This window comes from Drosophila kikkawai, chromosome 2R (genome assembly GCF_030179895.1).
Source record: "Drosophila kikkawai strain 14028-0561.14 chromosome 2R, DkikHiC1v2, whole genome shotgun sequence".
In the NCBI taxonomy this organism is placed as follows: domain Eukaryota; kingdom Metazoa; phylum Arthropoda; class Insecta; order Diptera; family Drosophilidae; genus Drosophila; species Drosophila kikkawai.
This window is the reverse complement of record NC_091729.1, coordinates 13,419,188-13,429,258: the sequence shown is the minus strand read 5'-3', so window position 1 is coordinate 13,429,258 and position 10,071 is coordinate 13,419,188. Positions and strand designations below refer to the sequence as shown.

The window sequence follows — 10,071 nt, the reverse complement described above, 5'->3', positions numbered from 1 at the left end:
CATGCTGGCCTTGATTTCTTTGTCAAGGCTTTCTTTCCAGAATAATTATGGACCATAGAATGCAATCAAAATTTTCAATGAACCCACAAGCTCGAGAAAAGACTACAGCAAAAGACCATCGAGTCAGTGGAAACGTTCAAACTTAGACTAAGTCAAAATTAAAATTAATAAAAAAAATTCATAAAAAAAAATTAAAATGGTTCGAAGAAGACTTCTGAGTAGTTCGGCCAAGCAGGCTTCGATGAGTGCCTACCAGAATCTCTGGCAGCAGCAGCAGCGACCCCAGAATCCTGTGGTTTTGCCAGTGCCCCAGTATTGGAACAAGATGTGTGGACCACAGCCATCGAGTCCAATGCGGCATCAGCTGGTGAAAGAGCCCAGGCAAATCCAGCAGCAGCCCTTGCCACTTCACAGGAATTACCAGCCCATGGGTTACGTATACAGGGGTAGTCAGGGAAACCTGTTCAAGCCTGGTGCCATGATGCCTCCCTTTCCCCATCTAGGCTACCACCAGGTACCCGCCAGACCTTTGCTACAACCTCATGGATCCTTTCAGTATCAACAGGGAAATCTTCTCAGATATCCCTCGGCAGTCCAAATGCATCCAAGGCAGTGGCCTCACCAGCAACAGCAACAGCAGCAGCAGCAGCCACCTCATCTGCCAGTTCCTATTAGTATTCTGAAGAGATCGCCACAACCCGAGGCTGCAGGAATTCACAATACCAAACGAGTGACCATCAAGGCTCCAACTCAATTTCAGGTGCCCACAGTGGAGCCGGTAAAGCCCGAGGTTCCACCCAAGCCAAGTAAGAGGAGGCGACAGCATTTACTGAGAAGAGAGCAGCAGAGGGTGCTGCAACATCAGATTTTCTATCAAAAGCAGCTCCAAAAACAGCAGCAAGAACAAAAGGAGCTCTACAAACAGCACAAACTACAAAAGAAGCTTCAGAAAAAGCAGGAACAGCAAAAGGCACTCCATAAGCTGGAGCTGGAAAAGATGCAACAACAACTGCAGCAACATCGTCTGAAGCAGCAGCAACTTCACGCAGCTGACGAGGCACACCGCAAGGCCCAGAAACTACTGGAGCAAAATAATTACTTTAATTTTGGAAAAATTGCCAGCTGTTTACTAGAACCACAGAAGCTCCAAAACCCTAATAGAAACCACAACTTTACCTATCAAGAAACCAAAAGGAGTCCCGACAAGACAAAGCTTCAAGAAAAGCCTGATGTTCCCAGAAAGAAAGTAAATCCCTACACGGATTTTCTAGATTTGGGAAGTGAAAGCAGCACCATAACCCTAACTACTGAACAAAGTCAAGTCGATTGTAGAACTCCATACCCAAGCAGTACTACTCTGATGGACAAGTCCACCAATACCCAGATCGATGGATTCAGTAAACTGCTCAAGCAAGTGCCTCTGAAAGCCACCTCGGCAAAGGGTAAGGGATGCAGGAAACTCAATATTAATGAACTTTTGAGGAGTGAACAGGCCAAGGGTTTGAAGGCGGATCCCATGTGTCACTCGCTGATGCAACTGGTGGCCCTTATGTGTGAGAACCAAGCTGAATCGGATATGCAGAGTCGGCTGAGAGCAGGATCTGGCGGTGATGGTGGTCTCCAGAAACAATATTCTGTGTATCTGATGGTGACCTCCGATGAGGACGAGGACGAAGGCGAGCGATTGTCAAAGTCGGATGGGAATATTACCAACATTACAGACGATGAAAGGATTCAAGGAGCATATGAGGGGTACTCGCAAAGGTGTGGCGATGTTTATCAGGACGAGCATCCCAGGTTAGTCCTCAAAAAGTATTCTATAGCTTAAGCTGACGTCCTGAATTAATCCCAGATTAGGTCGTCGGAAAAGGTTTCGAAAGCGTCTAAAAAATCGCCTGAATGACCTGGACTATCTCTCTTCTGGTCCACTGCCATTTTTGCCCATGAGAAGACCCCTGCACTGGCCCAAACCGGATTACTCCAAGCTAAGTCAAGGACGATCCAATCGTAGCCGCACTCCAACCCGCATTCGTTCTCGTTCGTCATCCAAACAGTTTATCCAAATGCAAAGTCCGAGATCAGTAAGCTCAATTTTGGACCCAAAAAGCAGCTGGAAGCTGTGGGAGGATCTGCCGCTGACAGCCAAAACCCTAAACAAGGCCTACAGTCGCTTATGGAGTCTGTCGGGAGGCCAGAGCTGCACTACATTTTAGATGAACTATAATTTAAATACGCCAGAACATACACGAATTTTCTAAACTAAACTAAGTTGGTGATCTTAGACCATCGGTGAAGCCTAAAGTAAAGCTATATTCCAGCAAAGATATTGTTGTACTTTGGTGGAATAAAGCTAGACTCTAGACTTTCCCATTGGTAAGAGGATTTCCCCTTGCCCAACTTCAAATAAAAGACCATTTTATATGCTACTTTCATGCTTGATCCTTTTCTCTTTGAGTTATCAGTCAACTCAAATTTGTTTGGTGTTTAAGCCGTTTTTGTGTTCATAAAAAACACACCTTTATCGTTTAGCATTTTGTCCAAATCTGTAATGTAACCATTTTATGTTGACTGCAATTACTTAAGGACCCAAATCCTTTCTATTTTTCAATGGCTGACTTGGTCAATCCATCGCCAACTATCGAGCATGGTGCTTATGAGAGTAGCACCTACGTGGAAGCCATGGATCCCAAGGGAGAAGAGAAGAGCCCTGAGGAGAACCCAGTGATGAACCCAAAGACGAGCCCAGAGAGGAGCTCCAGAATGTGTGGGGGCGATTGCGACTGCCATTTGCCGCCGCCGTTGTATCAACAAAATCTTACGAGCTGTGACTATCTACCGCATAACGAATGTCCATATAGACCCTTTCAGCCTCATAATTTATATGGTACTTATCCAGATGCTGGCCAAACTTATCAGAATCCGCAATGGCAGGATACACAATGGCAATGGCAGGATCCAATGTCAATGGCACAATGGCCGTCTAATACTCAGCCCCAGGATTATGGTTGCTGTCAGCAGCAGAGGGCCACAGGTTCAACTAACTATATGGAGTACAAGGGTTTCCAGCATAGTCCCAAACCAAATCCAGTTTATGTGCCAATGGAGTGTAGTGTATATACTCAGGAATCTCGACAGGGAATTCAATCAATATGCAGTTGCGGAACAATCCCACCGTGTGAGACGAACTACCCACCTAAGCGAAAGCGTTCCCAAGGCAGTTTTGCAGGTTTAAAGGGATCCTTTGAGAGGTGCCGTAGACGTAAGAAGCATTACAGTTATGAGGCTATAATTTCGCCAAGGCGTCCGTCGACTGAGAGGTGTTGCGAGTTGCCACGCAAATTAAATCCTTCTGATAGGGCGTACTACCTTAGATCAGCCACACCTTGTGCTCGCACCTGCTCAAATCGCCAGCATACTCAGGTCAATGGACCTTGTCAATCACCACTACCACCACCGCCTCCTATGAGATGTTCGCCACCTCTTCGACGGCGATCCAGGAGTAGATCTAGATGTTCCACGCGAAGAATTAGGCCTTCACCCAGCGATTGTATGGAAAAAAATCGACCTGGGGCTGAATATCTCAAGTCCCTCGATGTGCGGGCCAACTGCACCTATAATGCACAGAGCTGCGATAATCCCGCCTATGGCCGGACGAGATCACAATCCCCACACTATCAGAGGGACAGTAGTAAACGATGTTGTTGCAAGCCATCTCCTATGACGACGGAGCCCGTTGTGTGCTATCCGCCAAGATCACGATCCCCTTGCTGTCCGAGGCCCCAGCCGGCGACCACTAAACGGAATTGTCGCTGCTCGAACGAAACTCTGATAGAGGAGCCCGTGAAGAGCTATCGTTTCCGTTGTCCAGAGAACCGAATCATTACGCTCTGTCCTCATTGCCATAAGGCGCTGATAAAAAGGCATAGGAGTGCGTTGACCACTAAGAGATGTACTTCGGGGGCAACTCGTAAAAGCTGTAGTAGGTTCATACCCGTGTCCAAGATGTCGCAAGTGCCTGTAAGATTATTTCCTTTCAATAACTGAGATCATTCATTTTCTCTGTGTTCCCAGAGCAATCGCTGTATCTACAGGACTCTTAGTCGGAACTTGACACGTCCCAAGACGTCGTCGACATACAGACCCAAGTACCAGATGAACCTGTGTTGTTTAAAGCGTCGTTGCCAGGGCGGAGCTAATGAATACCGAAACCACCATCAGCCAGCTTCAAGCTTAAAAAAGACACAGAAGTACCCGGGGGGTCAGTCTGGGTTGCCTTCCCGGACATCGTCTCACAGATCGAGTAAGTTTTTTCTCACTTAACTGTCATACTCGCTTAAATTGGAGGTTTTCTTACCTACAGATAATTCTACTCTAATACGATATTCCAGCCCGAGGCCAGCATTGTCTATGCCTGCATCAGCTAACGGTTACCAAAGTCGGGCTAGTCATCATCAAAGTCGAACCGCTGATCCGTCGTCTTTCCAAAAGCAGAACCAGTCTGAACACATGCCTTCGGGAAGAGATCCACGCTTAGCTTCAAGTTCGAGAAGAGATCCTCGCTTAGCTTCAAATTCGGGAAGGGATCCTCGCTCTGCTTTAAAACCGGAAAGAGATCCTCGCTTAGCGTTAAATTCGGGCAGAGATCACCGTTCGGCTCAAAACTCTGAAAGAGATCCTCGCTTAGCTTCGAATTCGGGAAGAGATCCTCGCTCAACTACAAATTCGAGAAGAGATTCTGCCTTAGCTTCAATGTCGGAAAGAGATCCTCGCTTAGCTCCAAATCCGGATAGAAATCCTCGTTTAACTGCAAACCCGGAAAGAGATCCTCGCTTAGCTCCAAACACGGAAAGAGATCTTCGCTCAGCTCCTAATCCGGAAAGAGATCTTCGCTCAGCTCCTAATCCGGAAAGAGATCATCGCTCAGCTCCTAACCCGGACAGAGATCGTCGCTCAGCTCCTAATCCGGATAGAGATCATCGCTCAGCTCCAAACTCGGATAGAGATCCTCGCTCAGCTCCAAACCCGGAAAAAGATCCACGCTTAGCTTCAAATTCGGGAAAAGATCCTCCCAAATCTTCAATGTCGGGAAGAGATCAACTCATAGCTTCCATGTCGGGAAGCGATCCTCCCAAAGCGTCAAGAGGACCTCAGTTAGCCTCTCAGTTAGCACCTTTCGTAGCTCCTCAATTAACACCACAACTAGCTTCCTCGCCAGCTCTTCAGCGAGAGCATAGGACATCGTCGCCTAGAGCTGAAGGTCCTAGTAATTCAAGGCATCGACATCGTTCCCATAGAGAGCATTCCCACCGCAAGGAAAAAAATAAGGAGCAACAGCAGCCACAGGAACCGTTTTATCCGCAAGCTCGACCGGAACTAGCACCCGTTTACATGGGATCTCCTCCACCAGCCAACGCGATGCCACAAGAGGTGTTTGGACATCAAACATACAGACCAGCTAACTTTATGGGCACAGAGATTAATCCCTTTTATAGAGGAACCTTTCTTGATCCGCGTTCAGTTGCGACGTCTCATCCCTACCACATGGGTCCCGTTCAGCTGAGGAAGTATGACGCATTACCCAAGTTACCCAGAACGGCGAGACATCCTTCAATGATGCTGATGCCACCAAAGTGGACGGGATTAGGTCAACTGCAGACCTGGATTTTTGGGGAATCCTGCGTTGGGCAATCCGCCGTTCCGCAAAGCAAAACATGGAGCTGGCGCCAGATATTCGGGCGGCCCAAGAAGCCGGTCATATGATGCCGACCAATAGGCCTCGAGGCACGTGTCGGATATTGAGATTGGCATATTTTATTATATGAATCTTTTTTCGGTAACATCAAAATTATGAACCACAGGAGCATCTCGGAGGCGTCTAACCAGTCTTGCTCCTCTAACCAATCAAGCGTCTCCGATGTCTCCCAGCTGACAAGTGGCGTTCGCTGCCAGCGATCCTGCGATCCATGTCCAGGCAGTCAACCTGATAATCCTGAGAAGATTTACGTGCTAAGGAACGATAGGTCTCCGGATTACACGGTGTCACCCTGCCAGAAGAAGAAACCGTGTCCTAGGCGAGGGAGTAACACCACAAGAGAGTGTCCCAGTCGTTCCACGAACTACTCAGCTGAACGTCTCTCCCAGGAGAGTGCATGTGGAAAAAAAATGAAGAAAAATAAGTCAAAGCCACCTAGGACTACCCCAGACCAAAAGCAGTATACCGAACGTCGTGCGGGCGGCAACTGTGAGATTTGTCCACTCTGTAACCGGGAAGAGATTCGTCAACCAGGTCAGAACATGTGTCCCCAGTGCAATGATAGGATCCAAACGGCGGTGAGCAATTACTACCAGTGCAAGTGCCAGCCGATGGAACAGCAAGCAAATGCATGCTCACTACCGTCTAATCAGAGTGGTCAACCCCAATTCAACCAGAAACCAAATGTGCAATGTCAACAAGTCAACAGCTCCTTATCGGGTCACCCGAACCTCAACATCATTGTCCTGCAGGATTGCCAGAATAGGCAAGAACTGGTGGATCAGCTGGCCAATGCCATACATCGCGACGGAGGACAGGTGCTTAATCAACAGCAGTCTGGCTATCAACAAAGTGTTGCGAACAACTACCAGAATAACTACCAGGATAATCCCGGCTATATGGACTACGACTACTTTGACTACAACAGGGGCTATGAGCAACCGATGAGTTATGACTATCGTTACGATATGGGTCCCGGTCCGGCCTATTGTCCAGGTCCAGCTCATTGTCCAGGCCCGGGTCAGTGTCTGGGTCCGGGTCCAGGTCCAGCTCTCTACTCCAACTGTAAGTTAAGAAAGAAAATGAGGCTCACTTACGAAACTAACTACAAACTCTGCTTCTCCCCTTACAGCTTATGATGTCGATAGATATCCAATTCGCACGCCATGTACCAGCTTTGAGTGCCCCATGAGGGAGGGTCCACCCTCAAGGCAAGATCTTTATCCGAGACCGTGTGGTAACGCTTGGCAGGATCAGGATCAGGGACAGGATTGCCCCTGCACCTGCACTTGCAATTGCGAGTTTTGTCGCAAGGGTTTTGAGACAAAGGAAAAGCTGGCCTTGTTGTTAGCGCAGGCTCTTGAGATTTTCGTTCAAGGTTATCAACAAAAGACCGAGAAGAAAAAGAATCAGAACCAGAACCAGAACCAGAACAAGAACAAGACGGTAACTCAAAAGGATAAACGAAAATCGGCAGGATCGACTAATGTGAAACCAGAAAAATCTAAGCAGACAAACACATGGAGAAAAGCTTCAGGAAAACCTCCTGATAAGACTAATTACCTAGGGAATCGTGCTCCTACTGCTCAAAAGCACCTTCCCTCCCAAGAACCGGTTCAATCTCAACCTGAAAAGCTAGTCACCAGCCCGACGAACAGCCAGGCAGGCACGGAGGAATCCAAGAACACACCGTTACCGAGCAATTCCTCCACTGCGGATAGTTCGCAGACAAATCCCAATTATCTTAATTATCCAGCCTTCTTTCTGCCCAACTGCCAGGAACAACGATCTTTGCCAGACTCCTCCTGGCGTGGGCGAAGCCGCGATTCCTGCTCCAGGTTTGGTGGTGGCGATAGCCGCAGGCGTAGGAGAGCCCGCCGAAGGTGTAAATATCAAAATAGACATCCGTCCAGGCAATGCAATTCGGGCAAGCAGGATGTAGAGGATCGCCGATGCCAGGAGGAATGTTCCAGTATGGACACTGACGCTGGTCAGAGGAGATTAACATCCGGAGGCGGCAAGAACAGCACGGTTCTGTTAGGCCTCAGTCCCATTGCCCACTACAGGCCGGGAATGTTGAAGTTTCCGGTGAACTACCTACTCGCGGGCACCAATTGTCGTCGCAGTCTCGTACGCACCGCCGCCGGTGTTACTCTCCACCAGAAGCCCTACGTCAGGGATCTGCCCAGCTTTCCGCGCAAAGAGTCGAGCCATCTGGACTGCCAAGCCAACCCGCCAGCCAAGAAGTGGTTGTGAGCTCCAAAAGAGAGCGCGTCACCGGAAATTATGCATTGTCGGGTACCGAAGCTGTACTTCGGTTCGCGACTTAGTGCATAATTCCGTCCAGCCGCGTGGTGGTCTTAAGATTTAGTTCTACAAAATTTCCGAGTAATCCAAAATCCGAAAATATATCAACAATAAACCGGAAAAAAAGCTCGAAAGATTTGTGTGATTTGTATTAAAAGCTTAAAATTGTTTTAAATGCAGTGTCATAGCTGCATAGGTGGAGCATATCAAAACTTATTAAAAAAGGTATGACCCTAGGCTAAATTTAAAAGTAGTGTCATAATGGCATAAAGAGTTCATATCTTAGTTTAAGTTCTTATTAATTATATAGTAATTGTAAAGGAAACGGTAAAAATAAGGTTTTTAATTCCTTAAACTCTCTTCGATTTAGATTATTTATAACAATATCTAAAGACCTTTTTAATTTGTAACTTGTACCTTTGTATCTACAACTGAACTATTTATCCCTTTGTTTGTAGCCTACAAATCCTTGTATCTTAATCCATCTATTTATCTGTTTCATCCTTTAATGGCAAACAAATAAGCCAAAATTTTCCGACTAATTTCCTGATCTTCCGGCTTCCGCCTTCCTTCTTCCACCTTTCGACTTCCTTCTTCCGCCTACTGCTGGCACCGTTTCCGCTTCCTGTGGCCCAGATTAACCTCTTAGGGCGGTGCAAATCAAAAGGACGTGGACAGCCATGAGCCGGAGACAAACAATTAACGCCGCAGGCGTTTCCTCATCGCCACCGGGCCATAAAAAGTCACTAATCACTGGCAATATTTTGGGACTTGTACCTGTGCGTGGACGTGAGCGGACAATGCGCCGCCAGAATTTTCAAAAAAAAAAAAAATCCCGGTATGCTGGACTAGTGTAAAATCGAATTGAACCGGCTGCAGGTCCTGGACTGCGCTTCCTGTGCTGCATTTCACACTGCCTGGAAATGAGAAACTAATTTGGTTGCCCCGCTGCGTTTGCCTTGCCACATGTCCTGCGGAGAGGATGACGGGATGATCGGTGCACTAAGAGAAACAAATTTAAGGTTTCTTTAGAAATTATTAAATATCAATTTCCATAATATATATATGTAAAATAGTTTGTTTAATAAGCTAAAGTTTTTTAAATTATAAAATTAATAAAAGTAATTTAAATATTGATTAAAAAATTATATAATTATTGACTACATTTCATTTAATTAATTGGGTCTCATTTAAAAATCAAAGATTATGAAAGACCAAGGCTTACAAGGAAAATACTAAATGGAAATCAAATAAAAATCAACTATTTTTTCTTGCAAAATAATTACTTGGGAATTATAAGGTTTATTTTACCAAATCTAGCATAGAAAAGAAGCTAATAAAGCTCAAAACAACCTCCTTGAGGCGGTGATATATTTGTATTATAAATATATAAAATATAAATAGTTCTTATATTTCAAATTCTTCTCAATCTTATACACATTTTCTTTCAGTTTATAAATGTTAATTGCAACGCACAACATTCTACGCACTTTTTGCGCCGCTCAGCAGGACATCCTTTTCCTTGTTATTGTTGTTTGACAACATTTGTTTTTACAATTCCCTGCTCCTCGCAGCCTTCTCGCTTCCTCTGCCTCGTCCTTTTCCCCTGCTTCTGCTCCTGTTTGTGTACAGAGTACGCGCCTTCTCCTCGGGATTCCCCCCATACCATTTCCCATTACCAATCCCAATCCCTTTCCCGTTTCCGGGGCTCACAAGAAGCCTTAATTTCTGTTTTCGACGCCGAAGCAACAGATGATTCGTGCTCCTGTGTCAGGACCTAATCCCATGTGTTGTTGTCGTTTGGCGAACGGGATGCAGCAGCAGGCACACTTGGGCAGGAAATGCAATTGTCTAGGCTCAAATATTTGCCAAATGCGTCGAGCCATTCATCCAGCGGATGCACGTATCTACGGGATGTCGATTGGCATCGATCCATTGTCCTTGCTTTGTGTTTGCTTGTCCAAACGGTATTGCCAAGTTACTTTTTAATTTTCTGCTATATTTTGTTTGAT

The 10,071-nt window shown here is 46.3% G+C and overlaps 2 protein-coding genes across 4 annotated transcripts; both read left to right on the top strand.

Annotated features, from left to right (window-relative positions):
• Positions 1 to 39: 39 nt before the first annotated feature.
• On the top strand, positions 40 to 8,190 carry LOC108082277 (uncharacterized). Its single transcript, XM_070284389.1, has 4 exons — positions 40 to 1,797; positions 1,853 to 2,208; positions 5,801 to 6,817; positions 6,885 to 8,190. Exons 1-4 carry the CDS (start codon positions 197 to 199, stop codon positions 8,006 to 8,008), a joined length of 4,098 nt encoding a protein of 1,365 aa, XP_070140490.1. The 5' UTR covers positions 40 to 196; the 3' UTR covers positions 8,009 to 8,190.
• On the top strand, positions 2,457 to 5,812 carry LOC121502894 (serine/arginine repetitive matrix protein 1). Of its 3 annotated transcripts, XM_041776955.2 has the most exons (4): positions 2,481 to 2,824; positions 2,897 to 4,017; positions 4,072 to 4,300; positions 4,361 to 5,812. In XM_041776955.2, the coding sequence occupies exons 1-4, from the start codon at positions 2,608 to 2,610 to the stop codon at positions 5,758 to 5,760; spliced, it is 2,967 nt and encodes a 988-aa protein (XP_041632889.1). In that variant the 5' UTR covers positions 2,481 to 2,607; the 3' UTR covers positions 5,761 to 5,812. The 3 variants fall into 3 exon arrangements, with proteins under 3 accessions (XP_041632890.1, XP_041632889.1, XP_041632888.1); XM_041776956.2 differs by having other exon boundaries at positions 2,457 to 4,017; positions 4,389 to 4,637; XM_041776954.2 differs by having other exon boundaries at positions 2,481 to 4,017.
• Positions 8,191 to 10,071: the final 1,881 nt, after the last annotated feature.